At 51.7% G+C, this 25,028-nt stretch overlaps 2 protein-coding genes across 12 annotated transcripts in view; both read left to right on the forward strand.

The window, feature by feature from the left end:
- Positions 1 to 8,831, forward strand: part of NOS1AP (nitric oxide synthase 1 adaptor protein) — a 42,952-nt gene extending 34,121 nt beyond the window's left edge. For 8 of the 11 annotated variants that reach the window (XM_083867689.1, XM_083867697.1, XM_083867693.1 and 5 more), the window contains 4 exons: positions 286 to 451; positions 1,019 to 1,168; positions 6,049 to 6,316; positions 6,414 to 8,831. In XM_083867689.1, coding sequence (XP_083723815.1) covers positions 286 to 451; positions 1,019 to 1,168; positions 6,049 to 6,316; positions 6,414 to 6,906 — 1,077 coding nt within the window. In that variant the 3' untranslated portion in view covers positions 6,907 to 8,831. Of the gene's footprint in view, positions 1 to 285; positions 452 to 1,018; positions 6,317 to 6,413 lie in introns of those variants that run through there. The other 3 variants (XM_083867699.1, XM_083867691.1, XM_083867692.1) reach the window with 2 other exon arrangements.
- Positions 8,832 to 9,238: 407 nt separating this feature from the next.
- On the forward strand, positions 9,239 to 23,895 carry UHMK1 (U2AF homology motif kinase 1). Its single transcript, XM_083867885.1, has 8 exons — positions 9,239 to 9,545; positions 10,554 to 10,846; positions 13,511 to 13,702; positions 14,486 to 14,580; positions 15,492 to 15,568; positions 18,888 to 18,986; positions 19,850 to 19,938; positions 20,397 to 23,895. The coding sequence occupies exons 1-8, from the start codon at positions 9,254 to 9,256 to the stop codon at positions 20,541 to 20,543; spliced, it is 1,284 nt and encodes a 427-aa protein (XP_083724011.1). The 5' UTR covers positions 9,239 to 9,253; the 3' UTR covers positions 20,544 to 23,895.
- The last annotated feature ends 1,133 nt before the right edge of the window (positions 23,896 to 25,028 follow it).

The following is a 25,028-nucleotide window of genomic DNA, read 5'->3' on the forward strand; positions in this document are numbered from 1 at the left end:
GCACATCCACAGCTCACATGCACCACTGACAGTTTGGTCAGTGCTACCCTCCTAGCCTTGAGCTTTTCCATCATGGACACCAGGGGACAATGTGCTGAGCCCCCCACACCCAACACAACCCAAATGCTCCCCATCACATGTGTAGTACCCACAGGGAATGGCTGCTTCATCACATCATGGGGTGGGATGCTGGTGAGCTCTGGGAGATGAGCAGGGATGGCCAGAGTCAAAGCCCTCAACCCTCGAGCAGCATCTGCCCATGCTCATCTGCTGTATCCTGCCCAGGTCCACCTGCTGAAGGACCAGCTGGCAGCAGAAGCAGCAGCACGGCTGGAGGCCCAGGCTCGTGTGCACCAGCTCCTGCTCCAGAACAAGGACTTGCTGCAGCACATCTCACTCCTGGTCAAACAGGTGCAGGAACTGGAGCTGAAGCTGACAGGGAACACGACCAGTAAGCACTGCCACCCCTTCCTCTCCCCTCGCAGCTAGCCAAGGCTGTGGGAGGACATGCATGTGGGTGTTTTTTCTTGGGGTTTTTTGTGCATTTCCATTCATTTTGTTCAGAGGGATATTTGTGCCCTTCTGGCCTGGCTTGTGTGTGTACAGCAGGGTGCTTGCATGCAGCGTGGAAAGGGGCTTGGGGAGGGATGTATGGACAGGTAGTCACCTACCTGCATCAGCTATATGTCCGCTTTCCCCAATGGCTGCATGCTCCAGGCCAGTTCCATACCTGCCCAAGAGCCCCTGTTGACCTTCCTCTCCAGCAGATGTGGCCATCAGCTCTCTGCAGGAGCTGGGCTGGAAGATAGTTAACTTCTTGTCCTGCAGAATTGGCCCTTTGTTAGCCAGCAGCAGATCCTGGCATTAGTGACACCAAATAAGCCCCTCAAAACAGCGAGAGTGGAGAGGTTGATACCCAAATGACCCCAGACTGTCCTTTGGCCAGTGTGCAGCCAGCCGTGGTGACCAGGGGATGTCCAGGCAAACTGGTCCTCTTAGCCATGCCCTTCTCTTGCAGCAGGCTCTCAGGACAGTCTGCTGGAGATCACCTTCCGCTCCAACGTCCTCCCCGTCCTCTGTGACCCGACCACCCCGCAGCCCGAGGACACCCACCCACCGCCGCTGGGCCCCAGCTCGGCTTTCCCCAGCACCATGGGCAGCCCCATAGGTAGGAACGACTGTCTGGTGAAGCTGGAGTGCTACCGCTTTCTGCCGGACTCAGGGCCACCTGCCCCGGAGCCAGCCCTGGGCAGCCTGGAGCTCATCAAGTTCCGCGAGTCGGGCATCGCCTCTGAGTACGAGTCCAACACGGACGAGAGCGAGGAGCGTGACTCCTGGTCCCAGGAGGAACCACCGCACCTGCTCCACGTCCAGCCCAGGCAGGATCTGGGCGACAGCCTGGAGGACGAGATCGCAGTGTAGGGGTCAGCATGAGGTGGTGCAGAGCAGCCAGGACCTGCTGGAGCTGGGAAGGATCCTGGCTGCAGCCCCACGGCCCTGGCAGGGACAGGACAGCCAGGAGGGGGAGGTGGGGGGCAGAGGAGGGAGCAGGAGGATTCCAGGGCCCATTCGGAAGTGTGTGGAGGTAAGGATGGAGCCATACCCATGGCGTGTGCTGGGTGTTCTGTGCTCCAGTGTGCATGGGCTTGTGTGCTGAGCTGTAGCATCCCTGCTTTGCAGCAGACACTGAGCTGACAGCTCCTTGTGCTCCCCCCGGCCTTGTCTCCCTTCAAACTGTGTGTCAAGGTCAGGCAGAAGCAAGCGACTTCTGCTGGATTAGCCCCTGCTGCTGCTGCAGAAGCAGTGAAGCACTGGAAGGGTTTTGCTGGGGGAATGGGAGAGCAGTCTAGGGCAGTGAGCAGGGACAAGAGACACTGATGGGGCAGCTCCAAGGTGGTGAGCAAGGATAGAGCAGCTGGTCTGGCTCTCTACATGATGGGCAGGGTGGGGGACGAGTACGGGGCTATGCTAGGTGAGGGTTGGTGATAGTGCACTGTCAGAGTGGGTCTGTGAGTGAGAAATGAGGCACTGAGGGACAGTGGGGATGAGCCTGGAAAGGATTTGAAGGGGTGAGATTAGGTTGCACAGGCTGGCCAGGTGCGGGCAGTTGCTGGCAGGGGGATGTGGCACTTCCAGGACGGGGTTTATCCATGCCAAGGCAGGTGAAGGGCATGCAGGCAGTGCCCCCTCTTCTGCCAGGCTGTGGAGCAGAGAGGAAGGCACAGAGCAGTGTGGAGCAGGGAGTCAGGGCATGCAGCACCAAGCTGTGGAGTGTCCTCCCCCTCATCATCTAATCCTTTGGCTCCTTGGCACAGCTGCCAGGTTTCAAAGTGTTTATAATGCTCTCAAGTCACATTTTCAAGCACTTCTCATCACCACAAACTCCCTGCTTTGCTTTATAGACAAACTCTCCCATTTCCAAGCAGTTGTTTTGTCCCAGACCAAGGCTGGGAGCTGCAGTGCTGGCATTGGCATCTTCAGGATGAGCACACTTCCAGCCATCGATGGGGAGTGAACTGCTGGTGTCTGCAGGGGTGCTTCATCACACCTCTGGTTTGCACCATCTGGAAAAGTGAATCCAAGATCTCAGGGTCCCCCACCAGCCCTCAAGACACAGCTAAAAGCCATCTGTGGGGGTCTCCAGAGTTTGCTCCTATTCTGCAAACACTTTTATCATCTGTCTAGTGCTGAGCCTCTAAGAGGCAATGATTGAAGGGGTATGAACCAAAGTCCTGATGTCCACCCTGCTTCATGGGGAAGCACTCAATGAGGTGGGAATTTGGCACAGTTGTCTTCCTTCCCATCCTCCCTCCTATCCTGCTTCTGCTTTGCTTTGCTTTGTTGCTTCCTTGCTGCTCTCACCTTCGCCAGCTTTGTCTCTGCTCAGTCTGCCTGCAACTAACCCCTGGCTGACACCGCCTCTTGCTCTCCTCCAGGGCTTAGTCTGGCTGCTGAGGAAGGCCCATCACTTCTCTCTGCCCTGGTCCCCTTGGGACTGAGGGCTGCTGAGGACTGACATGTAGATGAGACCCCCGGGGTCAGCACGAGCTGTGCTATGCACCCTCCACCACACGACAGGACTGTATGGACTTGAGCTAGAGGGTCTAGTGGGAAGGAAAGAAGGACATGTTTCAGTGTCCCCAGCAGTGCCTTGATGTCCAGGAGAGTTCTGCACCAGCCACAGAGCAGGCAGAGTGGGAGAGGGTGGGTGCTGTTTGGTACGTGGTGCTCTTGTCCTCTAGGCACCACTGCCTCCATATGCCTTGTCCCACACGTCTGTGGGGACAGCTGTGTGCCAGCCCCTCTGCTGGGGACATGACATCCCACTGCCAGCTTGCAGCAGCTGAAGGTGAAAGCAAGGGGTGCGAGGCTGGTCCAGCTAGGAGGAAGAAGTGGGCATGACAGCACTCATGAGGCATGGCACTTACAGGGTAGGGATGGTTGAGCTTGGATGGGGATTTCCATGTGGGCAGACAGATCATTCAGGGGAAAGAACAGCAGCTCAGCTGTACACAAGGGGCAGATGAAGGGAGAGCCTGAGAGGCGTAACAGCAGGCCAGAGGTGTCTTACAGGCTGGGCTGCCTCAAGAAGCAGGTGGGAGAAGCCATCTCCTGAGCCACTGCTCTGGTCCATCCCTGTTGCACACACAGAGCTCAGGCCACATCCTATGAAGAGCTGTCAAGACCAGCTATGGCCTCAGGCTCTTGCCCCACACTTAGCCCACAGGGGACAGTGGCAAGTGCCTCACAGGCCAAGGGGGTGCTGCCAGGGCCGGGTGGGATCCTGCCAGTCTCATGCTACACCATGGGTGTACACGTGTAAATGACCACTCCTAAGTCAGTGCTGCCTCCAAGATTCCTCTCTAGCCTCTCACTTTTGTTATGGACCTTGACAGGGGTTTTATAGCTATATTTTTTGTCCTTTCTTTTCCTACAACTGTCATATTACTAACTGTTGACTCAATCTATCTGGGAAGCCAATCTGTCAATGTAAGTGCACTTAACACTTGGGTGTTGTCATTAGTCAACTGGCTTTTGCTAAATAAATCTTTCTATTTCTCAAGGCTTTCTGTTGTCTCTTTCTTCTCACTGACTTTCTCTTTCTGTACTTCCTTCCCTCTCCATGCTGGGTGCCAGCACCAGCAGTGGCATCCTCTGGCCTTGCAGAGAGCCCCTCCAACCTAAGCTTCCTCTCCTGTGGGACCCCTGCTTGTGGTGCCAGCCACAGGATGCCCCCGAGAGCAAGGTACCCAGAATATTGCTAGGAGTAGAGGTGTTTCAGTCTTGCCCTTCAGCCACTGCACAGCACAGCCTTGTCTCAGGACTGACCCAACAGCTGGAGGGTGCCCGGGGTTTTCTGGCATCTGCAAAATTCCCCACGGAGATGCAGAGATGCTAATCGGCACTTCCAGGGGCTCAGGAAATTTTTGGCTGCTGGAGAAAGAAAAGTAGGGAAGAGTCTCTCTTAAAGGATGGCAGAAGTGTTGTGTAGGCAAAAGCAGCTCACAGGCAGGAGGCTGACTGCTCCTGAAACAATTCATTCTGCTTGCTGGCAGGAGTGATGGAGCAGTGCCCTCCCGTGGTGGCCGCCTGGCTGCTGGGACTGCATGGACCCCGGGGGCTGCAGCCTCCTGTGCCTTGAAATCCTGCTTCCCCCAGGACTTCGGGCCTGCGGTAGAACCCCGTGCAGCTGTAGCCCTCCTGGGAGCTGTGCTGGATCTGGGTCTTGAGCAGCCATGGTGCAGGGAAGATGGGGCAGCACAACATGCACTGCTAGCCATGCTGGAGCACAGGCTGGCACTTGGAAGCAGTGAGTTTGTCCTGGACCACAGTGCTGGATCTGCTGCTGGCCAGCTTGTCCCTCTCAGGGGCTGGAAGTCATCTGAGGAGCCAGAAGAGAGCTCTTTGAGAGATTGTGAGGCTGCTCACACTCCCGAGAGCTGGTGTCCAGGCTGGAGAAGAGGCTGCCCAGGTACTGCTGGGTAGCTCTCTTGGTGCAGATGAATAGCTGTAGGATGAACCCCAGGGCTGGTAAATGCTGCAGGTGCAGATGGGGAGCTTGCTGTTCAGCAGGACTCTGGGACCACAGAATGCAGAAGAAAGGGCTTGCAGTGAGTTGGGGGTCCCTATAAGAGTCCAGCTCACCATGAAGTTGGAATAGTGCTGAAAAGCTTTCCTCTCTGCCTGTCCCATGGGATGTGAGGTGATTGTCTTTGTCCCAGTATGTGCCCCTGGTATGCAGAGGTAGAGGTGGGCAGAGGACGCCGAACGGCAGAGAGGCCCCATAACAGGCTCACTCAGGATCTGGCTGGAGCAATCACACAGTCCTACACTGACATGGAGGCAGCCACGGAGGTTTGAGCTGGCACTCCTGGGGCAGCCCCCAGAGCTTCAAGGACTCTTGCTGGGAAGACATGGTGGAGAAGCCAGTGTAGCTCAGAGATGGGGTGTGATTAGAGAGCCCTTTCCCCAGCAAGCACCTGCTGCCACCCACCACAGAGACACAGTCTGGGCTGAGCTGAGGGCGCCCTGGTGGGGTGGGCAGTGCACAACCCACACTGTGGGTGCCCCAAGAGAAGGCCCTGTGGCTTTACCAGGGTGTGACTGACAAGGGACCCCTCTGCGAGTTCCATCTCTTCAGGCAGCATGACAGGTCTGAGCAGGGGGTTGGCAGCACACCTCACCTGGCAGTGTGGAAGGGACAGGCTTCTTTCCTTTGCCATTCCTCTGGTAAATGCTCGCACTCTCTCTTTTTCCACAACCTCCTTCCCAAGTTGCTTGGTGTCAGGTAAGAGAAGCTCTCAGTGTATTGGCAGTGCCAATGGGGAGCCCTGGGCTCACTGCTATCCTGTCTTGCCCCACACTGGTCCCCCGTGCATGCACTGCCCTGTGCAGCCCTGGCATGGCCTGGCTGCCCACAGCCTCTGCAGGGCTGTAGGAACATGCTCCCAGTCCCCAAAATTGTGTTCCCACAGTGCTGGTGGTGGCTCTGCTGGCATCCCCCCTCCAACCTGGCTCATGTTGTCTTTGTTCCCTTTCCCCCTCCAGTGGACCAGAGCATGTTTGAGAATGCCAGCGCCAGCACAGCACCCATGCCATGGGCACAGCATGTCCCTGCCATGGCGGGCACCCTGCCCCAGCCCTGTCGGCCCACTGGCAGCCAGCACCTCCGTAACCTGGGCAAGGCCATGGGTGCCAAGGTGAATGACCTCCTGCGCCGCAAGGAGCTGGCTGGCCTGCCTGGCATGGGAGCCATGGAGGTGAATGCCAGCGCAGGTGCTGTGCTGGGCACAGGACAGCTGGCTGCTGAGGACAGGTGAGTATCTCCACAGTGCACCCCGTGCCAGGGCCATTGGGACAGGCTGAAGGGGCCCAGCATGGGGCTGTATGCAACTGTCCCTCTGTGCTTGCAGGGCTGTGGGGCTGGATGCCTTTCCCCGGCTGGAACCCCCGCCCCCCATCACCAAGAAGCGGACACCACGCGCCCTGAAGACTCCCCAGGACATGTTGATCGCTCCGCAGCCGGAGGGGACCAGCACAAGGAGTGGCACTCAGGAGCCTCTCGAAGCACCCACAGCCCACCTTGACCCTACAGAGGAACAGCTGGGGATAGGAGACCCTTCTCCTCCACAATGCTCTGGGGTCCCCAGCATGATGGGTGCCCTAGAGCCCAGTGGGGACCAGCCTACCAGTGCCTTACCTGTGCCCGACCTCATCCATAAAGGTAGCTGGGACAGCCAGTGGCAAGTGGATGAGAGGGCCACTGAAATGTCACCCAGCACAGAGAAGCCCTCAAGGAGAATGGGGCTGGAGCATGAGGTACCAGGGAACACAGGGCAGCCAGAGCCATGTACCCCTGGCTGGGAGGTGGAGGGGACCCATCCTGACCTACTGTCCTTTGAGTAGCAGTGGGTAGCTGTGACAGGGGCACCATGGAGGCTGGCTCTCCCAGACTTCTCTCTTGCTGCCACTTGCCATTTTTGGGGTGATTATTTTGGAAAGGGAGAAGCCTTGGGGTGGAAGGAGCCATTGCTGCCCAGTGTAGGCTCTGGGGAGCCATGACAACCTGCTTCTCCCCAAATTCCCCAGAGGGTCACAGCCTGTCCTGCCATGGCTTCTGCGGCCCCATTCTGGGCCCATTCACCCTGGTCAGTGCCAAGCTCCTCTACTACTACAGTGCCACTGCCACCCTGTCTGCAGCCAGGAGCCTTGCTGAACTGGGGACCAAGGGGGTGCTGGGGGTAGAAGTGCCAGCCTGCCCCAAACTCCATTGGATCTGCTGGAGTGAGCATCCTGTGAGCATCCCACAAGCACCACACACTTCTCTGTGTCTGAACTGCCTGCCTTGGTCCAGAGGATTTCCCAGCTTATGCCATGTGCTTGCTGAAGATACCCCATCCTGAGGTACCAGCAGGTTCACCCAGCCCTAATGCCTGGTACCAGCGAGCCAGGACAGCAGCTGTGTCCGGGGCCTTCTCCAGATGCTGACCTCGTGATGTTACTTTGCTGAGTGCCATCTCCCTGCACTGGAATTCCAGATTGAGGAGACCTGGGCTCTGTCACAGGGCAGGGCTGAGCACCTGGGACTGCACTGCTGCTGGCCAGTGGGTTTTGGCAGGGAGCTGAGCTCTCTGTGAGACCCCCTTCCAGCTCCTGCTTGTTTCCTGGTCTCGTCCCAGCCACCATGGACAGAACTGTCCAGGCAGGCAGCCCTCTCCATGTGGGCCAGTGTCACTGCTCTCCTTTATTTCCTGGGACAGTAGTCTCTGCGAGACTGGGACACACAAAGCCACATGGTCCTCTGATATTGCTATGTGAGTGTTTCACCGTGGATTACAGGAGCGTTTAGCCAGCCTGGGGACATCTGTGCCAATGCAAGGAAGCAGCTGTAAGATGGAACTTTTTGGTTAGAGCTTTTATGTACATCCTCACCACAAAGGTGGTTTTCACAGGAAAAGCTCCAAAGCCCTGGGTTGGGTTGGAGGAATCCAGGAGATCTTGAATGTGCCTTCTCACAGCTCCTTCTGGGCCATGCAGCGTGGTTGGGTTGAAGAAATTTCTTCCACCACATAAAGCCATGCTGTTCTACTCAAGAAAGGAAGCTGCGAGCATGGATCCCGTTGCCCTGGGAGCAGCCACCCATGTTCTTGCCGTTCATGTGGTGATGCCATGGTGGCGCTGGGGCCCTGCAGCTCTCAGCTCTGGGAAAGCCCTGCTAAAGAGTGAAGGGATGCAAAGTTTCACAGAGCCCGTGTTCGGTGCTGAGGTGTCACACACCCTGTGACAATGTGATCGTGGCCACCTCCACCCTTAGATACAGAGGTGTGCGTGTGTGTGTGCTGCCTGGGTCTGCACTGCAATGTGCTGCAATGTGTTGATGGAAACCAGGACTTGTAGCCCCTCCTCTGAAGAACCAGTATCTTCCATCGCTGTGATCTCAAGGGAACCTTCCCCTTAAGGGAGGGTCGCCACTCACAGCCGGTCCAGTCCCTCTATTTATGTTGTCAGGGTGCTTATGTGTGGTTTGGGACAAGAGATGCAGATTGCACAATAAATTTTTTTTTTTTTTTTTTTTTTTTTTTTACTCACTGATATGTAGCATTCCCTTGATTGGAGAGGACACCTTGCACGACCCTGGCGCCATACTGGTGGGGAGCCAGGGGGCGGAGGTACAGTTTGGTGGTGTCCAGATTGGGGTGGAGAACGTGGCTGCCCTGCTGTGCTTGGCACTGAGGGGACGGGAGCCCTGAGTGGTGTCTGGGCTGAGGGCATGCGAGCCCCGGCAGGGCTGAGGGTGCTAGAGCCCGCCTGTGCCCAGGCATAGTGGACCGGATCCCGGGTGTGCTGCGGGGAGTCCCTGGGGTGCCCGGGCTGAGAGGACGGGACCCCGAGGCTATTGAGGGTGCTGGAGTCCGTCTGTGCCCGGGCTGAGGGGACCGGGTCTCGGGGGTGCTGGGGGGTCGGGACCCCGACGGGAGTCTTGGTTGGTGTCTGGGCTGAGGGCATGCGACCCCCGGGACTGCTGAGGGTACCGCGGCCCGCCCGTATGGGGACAGAGCGCACCGGACCCCGGCCCTTTGGAGGGCCCCGCTCTCTCCCGGGCCGCGGGCTCCGCCCCACTGAGGCGGTGCTGCCGGCTGTGCCGCCCCGTTTCCGGTGTCATGGCGGCTCCAGCGCGGCGGCGACGGCCGGGGCCGGTGCCGGGGCAGCGGCGGGGCGGCAGCAGGACGGCGATGTGAGGCGACACGGCACCATGTCGGGGTGCGCGTGGGGCGCGGCCCCGCCGCTGCTGGAGGCGCTGGGCCGGCTGTGGGAGGTGCAGGCGCCGCTGGGCAGTGGCTCCTCGGCTTCGGTGTACCGGGTGCGCTGCTGCGGGGACCCCCGGGCCCCCCCCGGCGCCGTTAAGGAATTCGTGCTGCCCCCGGGGCCGCGGCCCGGCCCCGCTCGCCGCCCCGGCGCCCGCCCGCCCGGCGCCGACTGCGCCGAGTACGGGTTCCGCAAGGAGCGCGCCGCGCTCGAGCAGCTCCGCGGGCACCGCAACATCGGTAACGGCACTCCCGCATCCCGCAGCGCACCCTGCAGCCTCGGCACCCCCTGCTCCGATCCCCAAACACTCCTTCTCGGGCACCCTGTGTCCCTCGAGCACCCCCCAGGGCAGCCTCCCACTGCCAGACTGGTGTCTCCAAACTACCCTCCCAGCCAGGGAAAGGAACTCCCAACTCCTCTGGGAATACAGGCAGACTCGCTCCCAAACGCGCCCCCAGGCCAATGTGCCCCTCGGATTGGCATCTTTGGGTGGGCAGATTTGAGGGCCCGTAGCCTGGACATCCCAAGGCAGCTTCCCTTGCAGTGGGTGCTCCTGGGTACCTCACCCCTTCCCTGGGTGGGCGATCTGCAGGTGACAATCCCTAGGGTGGGCAGGAGAGATAGGCAGAGCGGATCACTGGAGGCAGGGCACCCCGGGATCCTCCTTTGGGCAGGGTGCCAGAGCCCCAGCAAGGACTGTGTCCCCTGTGGGACAGCAGTGAAAGTGTGTTCCCACTGGGCTGCAGCTCCTGGGCTGCCTTCATGGGTGGGAATGAGCCTGGGAAAGGGGGAAGCTTGTGTGTCAGAAGTGATTGCTGGAAGTGCCGAAGTTCACACACCGCTGATACTTTTGTCTGCGCAAAATGCTTTTTAATTGCTGTAGTGTGCCTGGACACCTAGGCACTCACAGGATGAGACTGACATGTCTCTAAAGAGCGGCATTGTGTCCAGTTTGCTCACTGGGATGTGCTTATCTGTGTTCCCAGAGACTGTCCTTTTGAGCAGGAGCACTTGGCCCTGTCACTTTAGCAGAGCCTGGGGCATGTTGTGACACCAGCCTGTCTTCTGAAGCTCACAGGGGTGACATGGCTGGTTTTCCCTTGCTTCTTCCTCTCTGGTTCTCTGTCTCTCTGAACACCACCCTTATAAAACATCCAATCTGCCTGCCACAGCTTTTGTGGTGTGGAGTGGTGGAAGGTGCTGGCTGAATGCTCATTACTGATGCCTGTCCCTGTGTCTTCTTGTAGTGACACTCTATGGTGTGTTCACCAACCACTACTCTGCCAATGGCCCATCTCGCTGTCTGCTGCTGGAGCTACTGGACATCAGTGTGTCCGAGCTGCTGCTGCACTCCAGCAACCAGGGCTGCTCCATGTGGATGATCCAGCACTGTGCCCGAGATGTCCTGGAGGCCCTGGCTTTCCTGCACCACAAAGGCTACGTGCATGCAGACCTCAAGCCACGAAATATCCTGTGGAGCGCAGAGGAGGAGTGCTTTAAGCTCATTGACTTTGGGCTTAGCTTCAAAGAGGGGAACCAGGTTTGGAATGTGCTACTCTTGAGGCACATCGCTCTGTGTTATGTGGCTCTGTGATGTTTTCCAAATGACCTGATCAGAGTAGGAGCTGAGGGTTTACTGGAAAGGGCTAAAATGTTGTCTGCCCCAGACACTGAAGCTGTGTTCCAATTCTCCTTGCATGACTTTGGTTTCTGTTGATGTCTTAGTTTTTGTGCTACAAATTCCAATGTTAATGGTGTCTCAGCTTCCTGGAAAGTTTGCTAGTTTTTATGTGGTCAGATGAGTGGGAGCACCCAGAAATGTAGAATTCCCTTTTATCATCCCTTATCATGTGTAGTAGTAATCCAGGCTTTGCCATCAGCCTCCTCAGCCAAGTGTGTTATCTCTGGCAGTGTCCTTGTGCTTGCCTTTACTTTCACCCTATCTTCAACAGCTGTCCTTCCTCAGGAAATCTGATGTTTCTTTCCCACATGTATCAAATGTCCATAGTCTGGTCCTGGGTGGGCAGTGTTTGTTCTTTACTGACACAGACAGTCTCTGCCTGTTCTACTCTTTGTCCCATTTGTCCTGCTCAGTCAGTCTTCTTGCTGCCACTTTTTTTGTGGTGATACTGAGTCGTTTGTCCTTGCCCATTTTATTCTTTTCCATGGCCTCTGATGGAAGCAGAGAGCCTCAGGAGGTTCTGCTGTTGGCTTGATAGACATTCCTTTTACTCCTCTCTCTCTCAGTAGTGGCCTGTGAGGAGCCTCAGTAAAGCTTTTCTGTCAGGTAACTGTGTAGCACACTTGCCTTTAATCACTGGGTGATGGATGGTAATTTTTTCTGTGCCTTCCTACACTGTCCTAGTTTGTCCCTATTCCACACACTTTACTCGCTTAGCAGTTTTAAATTTACATACTTTTTTCTGGTTTACCTGGTATTGACAGTACAGCCCACTGTTTGTGAATATCAGAGGGTTGTGTGGGTGACCTATCTCTGAATTCTTTGGTACAGGAGTTGCTTTTAATGTTTGGACTTCTTAACTTCCCTGCATTGTCTTTAGTTCTCCCACATTCTTGGCTGAGTTTCTGGTGGTAACCTGTTGCTGTCTATCAGCAAATTACACACTCCTGGTGTCCTGTGTCTAATGCAGATATTTTTATTTAATTCAGGTCTGGGTTTTGCTCTTACTGTGTAAGTTGCCTCATAATAGTTAACGGGTTTCCATGGTTTCTTCCAATTTTATTTGTCTTCCATGGTTTCTTCCAATCTGCTTTCTTTGGGCTGAGTTTCCTTTGCCCTTTCTCAGAAACACACTGGTTGTATGGGTGAACCTTCTAACCTTGTTCTGAATGTGTACCAGGTATACCAGTGTCCTGTCCTCGCCCCACCTTGGGCCACAGTCTATGTGCATAATTTCCTTATCTGAGTCAAAGACCATGCTACTTTTATTTTTGACAGCCCTGCCAAGCTTATCCTTACACAAAATTTCCTGCCATTGCTGTTTGAAAGGGAGTGGTTATACATAGAGCAAGGTCTCAACCACTTACAGCTCTAAAAATGCTTTAGGTGGTAGGAGTGAAATTCCGTCTCACTGTTTCTGCTGGTGGCATTGACCACAGCGCTTTCTCTTTAAGTGTTGTTTGGGGGCCTGCCAAGTTGCTGCTATTGCCATTGCGGAGGTTCTGCTCCCTACTGATAGGAGGAGGAACACAGATGTATCATTTTTCAGTTCATAAACCACTTTTGAGATCTGTTGCTGGAAGATATCTTCTGTAAACTTTATTTTCAGTCAGAGAACCACATAATCTTGGCTGAATATATTCTCATTGTAAGAATTCTTAATGCTGTCCTTTATGCAGGAGGAAGTAGGCTTGCATGTTCTTCTGAATTGAGTTGCATCAGTGTGTCTAAAATGAGCCCACACATGTTAAAAATACCCAGCATGCAGTTTGTCTTTGGACACTTAGAAGACTTGGCTGAACAAACTGACAGTTGACTGAGCAGGTATTGCCTTGGAGCAGGAGACTGGACTGAAGCCTTCAGAGCAGCCCCTCCAGACAGTACTTGTGTGATTCCATAATTCCTTATTTTCTTCAGAGCAGGCAGCTTAAGGCATTTCCTTTCACTGTGCCAGCCACAGCAACTGGGCAGGTATTGATTGCTGCAGCACTTGAGGCTTCAAGGGGAGATGGAAGAGTTGCATGGAAGTGCCTTTGATGATTTTCTTGTCTGAGCATTTTAGCTGCCCGCTTCCAGAGAACATCAGCACGTGAATAATGGCAGCAGCTCCTAATGCTCACTGCTCAGAGAGTGCTGTCTGTGCTCTCAGGCAGCCGATGTGGGAGCATTTTGTGGGTGTTCAACCCTTATCCCAAAATTTCTAGCATCATCTGCATGTAGGAGAGGTTAAAGGGCCAGTCCACAGGGAAGTCCAACCCCTTCCTCCCAGCAGTGCTGTCTTTCAGAGGGCATCTGTTTTGCTGGGAAATATTTTTTTTCCAGACAGTCCTGTTTTTCCCTCAGCACAGCACTATAGGGAGTTGAACTGCCTGCCTTGTGCAACTGGCTCTACAATGCTTTCTGTCAGTTTAGCAATAGTATTTTGGGGACCCCTTTGGAAGGATATATGAACTGATTTAAGGATAGAGTGCAGAACCTGAGTGTGGAAAATCAACTTTTTCCATGTGTTTGGGTCTCCTGCAGGATGTGAAATATATTCAAACAGATGGGTATCGGGCTCCAGAGGCAGAACTGCAGAACTGCCTGGCGCAGGCAGGGCTCCAGAGTGAGACGGAGTGTACCTCTGCTGTGGATCTGTGGAGTCTGGGAATCGTTTTACTGGAAATGTTCTCAGGAATGAAACTGAAACATACAGTCCAATCTCAGGAATGGAAGGTGAGACAGTTCTTGCTTGCACCAAATGAATCCTTCGGCTTCTTGTTCATAATCTGGATTTGTGAGATAGCACCTGGCAAGTAGGTAGTGTTTCCAGGATGTTTACCTAATCCTATTGCCCTGAGAATTAAGATTCCTGAGCCTTAAAGACCCACCTGCCCTGTGGGACTAGCATGTCTGAATGTCACATGTATTCACCTTACTGAAACAGGAGAACAGGAGTGTTCCAGGCTCTGTTTGGAGCCTGTGTCTTGCCTAGATTTGGTAAGCAAGCTGTGCTGGCTGTAGTTGTGGCACAGGAGGAAGAACAAAATCAATGCCTGATGGCTGTCAGCTAGTTCAGCAGCAGAATGGCAGAGGAATTACTTGCTGGGTTTAGTTTAATGTTAGCTGTAATTTGGGAATCTTCTTGTAAGTCTGTATCCTGAAAAAACAAGAGGAAAGCTCTGTATTGTGAGCCTGGAGCCTGACTGTCTTCTGTTTTGTGTGAAATAACTTTCTGTGTTCCCCTTCCCAGAAAAAGCATCCTTTCAGCATCACAATCTTCACAGTAACAGAAAAGTTTCCTGCATGTGGAAATTTCCAGCTTTTGCTGGCAAATGGAAAAAAGTTAATTTGACATGAGCCTGCTAGTTTAACATGTGAGGCTTGGGGCATTGAGGATCTCCCCAAAGCCCCAGAGAACCACAGTCTTCTGCGTTCGCTCTGGAAAATGTTAGGGTATTGCTAGCTTTGCACAGTCTGGTTTTCACCTCCCTAATCACTGTTTCTTCTTCTTTCCAGACAAACAGTTCTGCCATCATTGATCACATATTTGCCAGTGAGGGGGTGGTTAATTCAGCCATTCCAGCTTATCACCTCAGAGACCTTATCAAAAGGTACTGTAGCATATTTGATAACTGTTGCTTAAAAATGTGCTCTGTAAAGTCAAGCATTGCTCTTAGACACTTTTTTTTTTTTTTTTTTTTAAATCTCCCACCGTGCTGGTAACAAGTGCAAGCATTAGCAGAGATGTTTCAGTTCCTCTGATTTTGGCACAATTTGGAGTAAGCACATAGGGAGTATCAGTCATGATGTTGATCGTTTGCTGTTTCAGTGCTTTGCACTTGCAGCCAAGAGATTGTATTTGGAGAAAACTGCAGACTTTGCTGCTTTTGGAGATTTCTATCATGAAAATGAGGGAGGAGGCAGAAAGTGCTGCTCTCCACTGCTGCCAAGATTCAAAGGCACTTTTGCAGCTCTCTTGAAGAGTCTGCCAAGGGAATTGTTTTCACTGTTGTGTGACTGTGCTCTGAGGCTTTGGAGGGAATGAGGACACAACTTGGCAGAAATAGCATTGGGAGCCCCTGGTAAAGCAAAGTTAAGGATATTCTCAGGCAAGCTCTGGGTTATTAGCTGCTTTGAATCCCATTTGTGAAAAGATGTGGGAGCACCTTGGAGTGTGATCATTCTCATGAGGCTGCATGTATACCTGAGATGTTGGATGAATGGCCTGAGGATGTGGAACTGGAACATGCTGTGTTCCTTGTAGACTTGTAAGTAAGAAATTTTCATTATTTAGTGCTGAGAGACTCAAAAAGGAAAGCCTACTCTGCCATCTACCCAAAATGTATTCAAGGGATCCTTCTGGTGTGCTTCAGCTGCACATTGCAAGATGTGCTTTCCACTCTTTTCCTTGTGCCATAACCACCCCAAAGATAGAATGTTCCTCTGTGCATTCTTCCATCCTGAGTGGAATGTATCAGTGCAGCAATGTCACATGTGAACATAAAGGTGTGTTCTCTTGCAGCATGCTTCATTGTGACCAAGGAAAACGAGCCTCTGCTGAGAAGGCTTTATGCAGCCCATTCTTCAGCATTCCCTTTGGTAAGCTGTGGCTGTGGCCCCTGGACAAGACTCTCTCAGCATGTGCTGGAAGCAGCACTGAGGGCAATTAACTGTTGTTTCTTGTTCTGGCCACTGTGGCACTTGCCAGCTCTCCTTGGCACCACAGGAGAGAGGTCAGAGTGATGCCTATGCTCTCAGTGCTGTCCTACTCCAGCCCCACAGGCTGTCACTTTTTCCTAGCTGGACTCTGATTAAACTCTGCCTCCATGAGTGTATTGGCAGCAGCATTCATCTGAGGGCACAGAAATAACCAAGATATTTACCTAACATTCTGACTGTTTAGGTACTTTTGAAGACTGCAGTGCTATTTATGGTGAGTGTATGGGTTTTCTTACACCAGGTGTTTCCCAGTTCAGAAATCACCAGGAATGTCAGTTCCTTGGGCAGTGGCTGGTGGTGGCATCTGCTGCTGCCTCTGCATAGGTCAGATAGTCCCAGTGTGTTTGGGGTGTGAGCCTGTTTCTGCAGTGACTGGCCTTCAGTGACGTATGTGGCAGGTCATGGACAGATGTCACTGTCACTTTCATCTTTGGTTTAATAAAATAGTGGTGTTTCCTCAAGACCTCCCCATGTGCACTGCAGGCAGTCTGCTAGGTAGGCTGAGACCTCCCTGTTTAGGCTTGTGTCCCTCCCTGTTTTCTGTTCCATATGCAACTCAGTAGGATTCTCCAGAGCCTGTCTGCTTTCAAGAGCACCAGTTACAAGCTGTGCATCCAGGTTTTCTGCAGCATAAATTAATGCTTCAGGCTGAGCTAGTATTTCCCCTTGAATCTTAGCCCCACTTTTCTTAAGCTCCTTGGTGTACCTTGTAGTGAAGATAATTAAGTATTGCTTCTTATAGATACTGATATTTCTGTATGTCAGGCAAAGGTAACTCATTCCTGTTTTCAAACTTCATCTGTGTCTCAGAAACTGGGGCTATTCTAATCAAAGTTGCCTTCCATGGCTGAACCTTGCAGCCAGTACTGCTTTAGAGCAGAGGGAATTGTATATTGGCAGTGCTTTCTGGGCTGGTTTTAAACACACAGACCTCTGACTGTACTGAGGAAGGTGCTTCTGTGGTTAGTGCTTGGAGTTTATATAACAGCTTCCATTTTTCGTAGTTCTCTTTGCCGCTTCTTTTCTTTGCCAGACTTGCACATACGCTTGTCTGCACAAAGAAGCGTTTACTGCTGGCTTCCCAAGCAAGTCAGAAAATGATCTGCTATTACCTTTCACTTGGACACGGCTTTTCTGTTTAGAGCAAAGGCAGCTGAGAATAGCTTTCCTTGTCATTTACAACTAAGTCTTGACTTTCCAGTCCATCAAGTTCTTTCCTGTGTTGTCAGTGTGTCACCTGGCATGAGCAGAGGAGCTGGGCAGAAAGTATCTCCTAGGCCAGAGGGGGATTGCCAGAAGTGTATTTGTCACTTAGGTGTACAAGAAGACCAGGTATCTCTGAGTTCTAGGGGTTGGTTTTTCTCCCTCACTGGAAAAAGACATATGAAATGAAGGATGGGTTTGCTTTAGTGTCTGTCTTTTCTCCCAGGTAGCAAGTGACAGGACAAGAAGAAACAGCTTCAGGTTGCACTGGAGGAGGTTTAGATTGGTTGTATGCAAAAATTTCTTCAGTGAAAAGGTTGTCAAACATTGGAACAGGCTGCCCAGGGAAGTGGTGGAGTCACTATGCCCATTAAAAGATATGTAGATGTGGCACCTGGGAACATTGTTTAGTGGTGGGCTTGGCCATGCCAGGTTGGAGTTCGTCATTTAAAAGGTCTTTTCCAATCAAAACGATTCTGTGATTCTGCAAATAAAAGGGGTAGCATATAAGACCATGGGGACACTTAAATGTTCTTTCAGTCTTCAGTTCATCTGATGTGTCTTGGTTGTAAATAGTCCTATGGAAGAATAGTCCTAGAGGTGCACTAGGAGCTGGAACGTGCCTGGTTATCTGAAGACAGCAGCTTTCTTCAAAGGGCTGCCCTTGAGAGCTGTCTGGGCATCATCGGTATTCATAAGACCTTTCACACTCTCAGCTTTTCATAAGGGGTCTTCCATGACAGGCTGGAGATTTACAGCTTGTGTTTGCCTTGCATCTCTTTTTGCAGTGTGAGATCAACATCTTACTGTGCCTGGGAGAGATGTCAGCTCCCTCACACGCATTGTGTGCTTATGTGGAAAAAATATTTCCTAGGAAATAACAGCTCACTTTGCAGGCATGGTCAGAAGGCTCAGACTGGAGAAATGAAGCCATTTCCCTTTTCTCTCCCCTCTCACTGTCAAGTGAGGAGCTGTGAGGTCCTGCTATTGTGTTCAGCTGCTGTAGCTGCCCAAACAAATATACACATTAACACTCTCCAAGTACTGCAAGTTGGGTGCCCAGATCTTAAATTCGTTAATGGGCTGTCACTAGTGTACAGGAACATGAAATCAAGCTTTTTTTCCTGCAGAAGTGACACTGTCTCTGTGGCTTTGAGTTTCTAGAGAATTGATTATCCTCTGACTGTCAGAGCTTGTCATTAGCCTTTTCTCCTTGACTGTTGCCTTCTCCCACAGTGGCATCTGTGCTACCCTGCTCCAGGCCATCCTGGAACTGCTTATTTTCTAGAGCCAAGTGCCCCATGTCCAGCATCCAGAAGGTTTTAGTTCTGCTCCTCTGAAGTCCTTCACAGGAGCACTGCTCACACCTTGTGGCCATGCACGATTCTACAGCACTGCATTGTTTAAGTAGCTTAAGTATGGTGGTCTTCAAAACAGTGGATTGCAGTTGGATTTTAAGGGTAGGAGGGTTTACATGGTGTTCATGGAAGAACTAAAAGGTATTCTAAGGAGATCTGAGGCCTGAGTTTTAGTACAGCTGAAGAATTGGAATTAGAGAAGCTGGCCAGCCTGTTTTCAGCTTGTCTGGGAGCAGTGACAGGAGAGGCAGTTGCAGAGCATTCCTTTGATCGTCTCACATCTCCATATAGATGGGGTAGTTTGTTCAACTAGCATAGTTCTTGAGGTCACATCAGTTTCTGAGACTGGGCTAAGTAGACACAATTCTAGCCTTAATTTGAAAAGCAATTTCAGATGCTGGCCTCAGAATAATTGCAGAGTGCACTGAACCCTTTGGAAGAGTCTCTCAGTGCACAGGTAAAGATAAGATGGAAATGGAGAATTCAGACTATAAATGCAGTTAATAGTGGAGAGAAGCAAAACTGTACTGCAAAGAGCAGTAAGTGCTTGAGTATGACAATGCATATTGAGTCAGCTTCCTGTTTGCTTGTTCCTTTGACATTGACTTTGTTTCTTTAATTCTATGGGTGTCAAAAAGCTCCCCATATTGAAGATTTGGTGATGCTCCCCACACCTGTGCTGAGGCTGCTAAATGTTCTAAGTGATGCATCTCTGCAGTGTGAAGAAGAATATGAAGGTTGGTGCAATTCCCATATAGCAATGTTATCTTACAGACTCTCTTTTCTGTGGCTCTGGGGATGTGAGAGCAGGCAGATGAGCAATTAATAGGCACAACAGCAAAGAGAGTTGCCCAGCTGAGCTTTGGTTGCAAGGGATCAACTGCACCAACAGAGAATTGAGACTGAGATTGAGAGAGAAAGCAGAGCTTGTATGAAATTCTTGAAGGATCCTAGATTTTTTTTAAAAAAAACCAACTCTTTTTTGTTTAGATGCCCACCAAATTCACAGTGTGTTTGTGGCTCTGAGCTTCTGCTGGATATGTACAGGACTCTGAAGCCCAATAGCACAGATCCTTAAAAATTTGCTAGTAAACTTGGCAAAGCTCTCAGCAGAGAACTAAAATATCTCACTGGAGTTTCTAAAGTGTGGTGGATGGCAGGCATGGTGGTGGGATTTGCATTTATGCTTGCTGTCAAATCCATGTGAGTGGCACAAACGAGAGCTCTGGGGACACGAGTTGTAAGGCCAAGTTCCGCTCACACAAATAAGGGTTTGTGCCAGCTCCTTTAGTTCCCCTCCTCCAAGTGCCACAGCAGGCACTCCTAAATCCCCATTGTTTTAGCTACTGGAACCTGCTGCTGGAGGTTCACTGCCTGCAGGTCTCTGTTCCTGAGTGTCAGTTGAGGCACTTCCATCTCATTACATGGTCATTAAGCAGTGTAAGCTTCTGCTGAGCCACCTCGGGCTTGTTTATTTTAAATTGAGAGGAAAGGAGTATTTGTTGTCTGAGTGTTCTTGATGTGTTCATCTTGCCTTCACTTGTTTCTTGGCTCATCCTAGTTTGCAAAGTGAAAGACAACCAGCTCTTTCCTTTCCCAGATATCCTGGAAGACATAAGGGAGGAGTGTCAGAAATATGGACCGGTAATTTCCTTGCTTATTCCAAAGGAGAATCCTGGTAAAGGCCAAGTAAGTGAATGGAGGGAAGAAGCTGTGTTCCTACGTACACTCCATGTGCTGCAGGACTGCTGCTCAGTGCCTGAAAATCTCCTGCCTGATGACAGTGCTAAAAATAAATATCTGTTTGGAAGGACAGCACAGGTTCTTTCCTGATTATGTAAGGTTACCTAACCTGGGAGGTGCCAAATCAGCTTTAGCATGGATGGACGGAATGAAGGGGAAAAGCCAGTGGATGGGAGAGGAATTTTTGAGGGTATAGACCACCAGCATACTTTCTCCCACCTTACCAAATGGAGGAGCAGGAGGTGAAATTCCAGTTTAGAGATTCAGCTTCTTAGCTCCAGTGCCCTCTGCTCAACCAAGGACAGAGGGCAAAAATTTGTTTAGGAATGGTTTTCCCCATTGCAGGGATGGGAGGGGGCAAGTGGCATAGTGCACTGGAAATCCTACTTCTCTCTCTCTTTCAGGTCTTTGTTGAATATGCAAATGCTGGTGATTCCAAAGCTGCCCAAAAAATGCTGACTGGAAAGATTTTTGATGGCAAGTTTGTTGTGGCTACGTTTTACCCACTGAGTGCCTATAAGAGAGGATATCTGTACCAAAACTTGCTGTAGGCAGTAGCAACAATCAGGAGAGTTGTCTTACTCCTCTTCCTCACATGTTTTACAGTTGAATGTGCAAAAGAACTTCCTAGCCCTGCTTCCGAGTCATCTCTGAAGGAGAGGGGTGCAAAGGACTTGAATGGGCTTTGAAACTTTACTGCTGCTTTGTGACGTGCTGAGGAGGCCAGGACGCTTCCAGCATGTGCTTGTGTATGTGCTGTGCTTGCTCATTTACAGGGGGTGTGGCTCTGCCCGGGGACACCCAGGTGGCAGGAGTGGGGACAGGGGGAGCCTGAGAGGCCACACAGATCCTGACAAGAGCTTTTCAGTGATCTGAAGTGAGACCAAAGCCTTGGACTTGGCTCCAGGGAGAGGATTTCTTTGTTGAGCTTTACTATAACACAAGTACTCCTCTCCAGTGTTGGGAAGGAGGAAGAGGAGGAGAAGGCCTGCTTTTTGTTGATGCCTGTTGTAAATAAAGAAACAGAAACACCATCCTCTCTGAACCAGACTGGGAGGACTTCTGAGTCTTCTTCTCACACAGAACAGAGGGAGGCAATGAAATTGGATCTGCTGAGCCTGCAAGGTTACCCTGTCGTCCTCATCTGAGCAGAGCCGTGCAGCTAATGCTGGGCTGGGCAGTGAGGTGTGGATGATGCTGCCTGTGGGGAGCTGAGCTTGCTTGTGTGCCTGGGGTGGGCCAGGACTGATGGTGGAGACCTGGTCAGAGCAGTGCCAGCCTCAGTCTCAACACAACCTGTAAGCACTTTGTAGCCTGAGTAGATGTGAAAACCTTGCCGTGTGGATTCATCTTTCTAGCGCATACCCTGTGCTGGCACTGATGCTCCCTAGCTCTGATGCCAAATCATCTGTGATATGTAAGCGTCTTTCAGTGACGTTTTTGGAAGGGAGTGCTACAGCACACAGTATTCTTTGTGTCATAGCTTCTGCCTTGGGAGTCTTATAAGAACAAATATTTGTCCGTTTGTAGGTCCCACACTTGGCTTTTCTGTGTCATGCATTTTGGTTTTGCACTAACCCATTAAGACTTGTAGAGTAGAAGCACTGACACTTTTGGTCCTTCATAGGTTACAAAAAGGGCTTGAGGCAGTCTGAGATCCTGTACGGAAAGGGCTTAATCAGCCATCAGACTGGACTGGCCAGGAGAAGGTCTTTCACAGTGTCAGGGACAACAGCCACATGCCTTTGGGGAAGACTGTGGTGAGCAGCATCACTTCCCCTCACTCTGCTCCTGTGGCTTCAGTCAGCTGCTGCCATGGGGCAGGCAGAGGCTGTTTCCCAGGGATTTCCAAACCCATGCACCCAGCAGAGCCTCTCTGTCCAGAGTGGGCACTCTGCTCCTGCTGGGCACAGTGTGAAACAGCCCTGTTTAGAGAGTCACCAGTGTATTCTGGCTTGTGGTCTTGGTCTCAGTTTTAGTGAGGAGGAAATTCTTGTCTTCAGATAGAATACTTGTGGACAGCTGCCTGAACCATTCTCGACCTTCCCTGGAATAATACCTGAATTACTTTGCAGTTTACTGTTTGTATCTTGCTGATGCTGGACTTGCTGGAATCCTGCACTTAAAAAGTTCCTTTTGATTTTTTGCCCTGTGCATGGTGTGTCAGAAGATCCAATGTCTGTAGCATTTCATGAGTTGGAGTTGCTCTCTGTGCTGGTGTGTAGCCCTGTCTATGGTGACCCTTACCAAATTCCCTCAAAAAGGACCAATCTCTGAATTCTTCTGTTGCCTTTGAGATGGTGGGCGTGCCAGGGGAAAGAAAAAAAAAATCCCACAATGAGTTTTAAGGTATGATTTGCAGATCAGATTTTTCTGGGAATGATGCTACTTTGGTGTACATAGCTGTTCAGCAGCCTTTGCATAGTTGGGGTGTGTTTCATTGCTTTTAATTTAACTGTCCTTTTAGTGAAGCACCTTTTAGTGTCTGGGAGGAATTGAATGATTAACTGGATGAGGGTTTCTCTCTTCTATGTGGAAAAATAGGAGTGTTTAAAGTATGGTTGGGTCTTGGAGGATCTCCTCAGCTCTGCGTTACTGCTGTCCCTGTGGGTTGAGCCAGGGGTCAAAGCACTTTGGTCTAGACATGAGATGTTGAATGCCACCATGTCAGCAGCATTGAGCTGGCAGGAGCAGACCCCAAAGCTCCTGCCCTGCTGAGTGCCAGCCCATGTAGGGCACAGGGAGCTCCACTGGGTGCAGGGTGTAAAGGCTGTCACCTACAGCAACGCTGGGACAGGGAGATGCTGGGATACAGGTATGGAACTTAAACGTCTTTAAAGTTATCCCATGCATTTGTCTAGAACTGTGAGCTGCTCTGTCATCTTTCAAGCATGACTTTTTCAGTCAGAATTCTTTCAACTAAAGATAGAGCTGTGCCGGGATTGATCTTCAGAGAGGAGCTACAGCCTGCTCCTGCAGCATGGCAGCTCTTCCACCAGAGTTTGGCTGGGGTTTTGTTCAGCTTCTTTAACAGAGGCTAAATAAATCCTCATCATGCAAATTCCTGCTACCAGACATTTTTTTCCAGATGTTCATTGACTAGGCTTGAGCACTGAAGTGAGTAAAAACCCCAAAGCTGCTTTTCTTTATATTCCTCCTGGCAAGAGTTGAAGATGTGGATCTCTGTCCTGTCACTGGATCCACCCTTCTGCAGGCTGTGGGGTACAGGGAGGTTTGGAAGCATTGTATTGATATTCCTTACCCTCTGCTGTCAAAGACTTTTTCTATCAAGATGAAGCTCACTCAGGTGTCTCAGTGACCTGTTGGTGTCTTGGCTGTAAGTTTTAGCCCTGCTAAAACCTTTTGAGTTCCTTAACTCTAGATTGTATCTGAAGTGTGCATGGTGATTGAGGAGTCCAAGGCGTCTGTCGTGGTGTGTCTGGGACAGGCCTGACTTTCCTCATCTCCAGATTACTGCCTGCTTGAGGTGCACAAGTGTTGAGACTTTCCACTCAGATGCTTGCTGGATTTTCTGGTCCATGCTGCTCACCCCCAATAACCCTCGGTGTTCCGGGTCGTCTGAAGCACCGACCTACATAGTCCTACCCTAGTCATAGGGTAACTAGTGTTCAAATCACTGGCCAAAGCACAAGTCAGCTCCAATCTTAGCTGTATTCCTAATTTTATTCTCACTGGTCTTCAGCTTCATAACAACATAGCCTGAGCACTGTGTTGTACCCAGGTTCTTTCCAGAGGGTTCAGTACACTTCCTCCTGCTGTGCCGGATCCCGTAACCATGTGCCTCCCTTCGGGTTAGATGTCAACTGTTGTACCCCATCATGCACTGTTGCTGAGCAGATGTGTGCTTGATACAGGTGATTAATAAATTATGCTTCACTATGAGATGGTTGTCCAGCGTGCCCTTCTTGTGGGACACTGCAATGTTATATAGCTGAGCAAGTTCTCTGTCACCAAGCACTAGGGCCTTGGTCTGGGGGTGGGGACAGGACTGTGACCCAGCGATGGCAGTGTTGGTATTTGAGCCTGGCAACTGTGGCTGTCAGAACTCCTTTCAGTTCCAGTGAGGGGTGGTCGTAGCTTGGAGGCAGGGAACTGGAGGCAGGGATGGAGGAAGCTGTTAACATTATTAGCAGTCTTTAACGAAGCAAGTTCATGTAAGGAGAGGAATTTCACCACTGTTGGTTCAGCAGTAGAACATCTTCCCCTGTCTCCTGTGGTTGACAGGGAATATGCAAAGTACCCCTGCAAAGTACCACTGAGTTCCACCTCAGAGCCTGGATGTGCTGTCTTCCACTCTGCTTCGCCATGCCACTCCATCCCCTTTAGTATATGTGTTTAGGGAAAATCATCCCGGAATACGTTTCAAGTCATGTCAACTGCATTCCATCTAGGGAGGAGTAACTCTGATTTACCCTATAATTTCCGTACTGTTATAACTCTTGTTAAGACAGTAATAAAAATCTTCACTTTCCTCTAATTGTATCCCCAGTTAGCTGTCCACAGCTTCCCCGGGCATTCTCCCCAGTCTCACACGCCGGGGTGGCCTCTCCCAGGCGGGAGCCCACCGTGTCCCCTCCCGGTCACTCGGCGCTCGGCTTCCTGCGGCAGCACCGCTTACTCACGCCCCACAGGGACGCGTCCCACCCTGGCGCTGGCGTAAGGGTTCCGGGAATGATGATCTCCACAGGCGAACCGTCTGGTGACGCAGGACCTGCCCGGGAGATGCTGCGAGTGGCGCAAGGCCCGCGGCCGCTGCCTGGGGGACGCGTGGGCCGAGGCGGCGGCGGCTGAGCAGTTCTTTAGCAGCAGCCCGCTCTGACACTGCCGCGTCGCGGCACCTAGCCTGGCAGAGCTCCAGAGGCGTTCGGGCACAAAGTGTGGCTCCCGGGGCTGTCCTGTGCAGGGCCGGGAGCTGGACTAGATGCACCCGAGGGTCCTTTCCAAATCAGCACATTCTGGGATCCCACGCGACCCCGATGACGGCATGTCATCATGTGTGATGACGGTGTGTCATC

This window comes from Zosterops lateralis, assembly GCF_965231275.1.
Source record: "Zosterops lateralis genome assembly, chromosome: 9".
In the NCBI taxonomy this organism is placed as follows: Eukaryota; Metazoa; Chordata; class Aves; order Passeriformes; family Zosteropidae; genus Zosterops; species Zosterops lateralis.

Coding starts and splice junctions, on each gene's coding strand:
- UHMK1 (XM_083867885.1), top strand. CDS start 9,254: ATGTCGGGGTGCGCGTGGGGCGCGGCCCCGCCGCTGCTGGAGGCGCTG. Junction 14,581..15,491: donor CTCAGAGACCTTATCAAAAG/GTACTGTAGCAT, acceptor GTTCTCTTGCAG/CATGCTTCATTGTGACCAAG. Junction 19,939..20,396: donor AGAATCCTGGTAAAGGCCAA/GTAAGTGAATGG, acceptor TCTCTCTTTCAG/GTCTTTGTTGAATATGCAAA.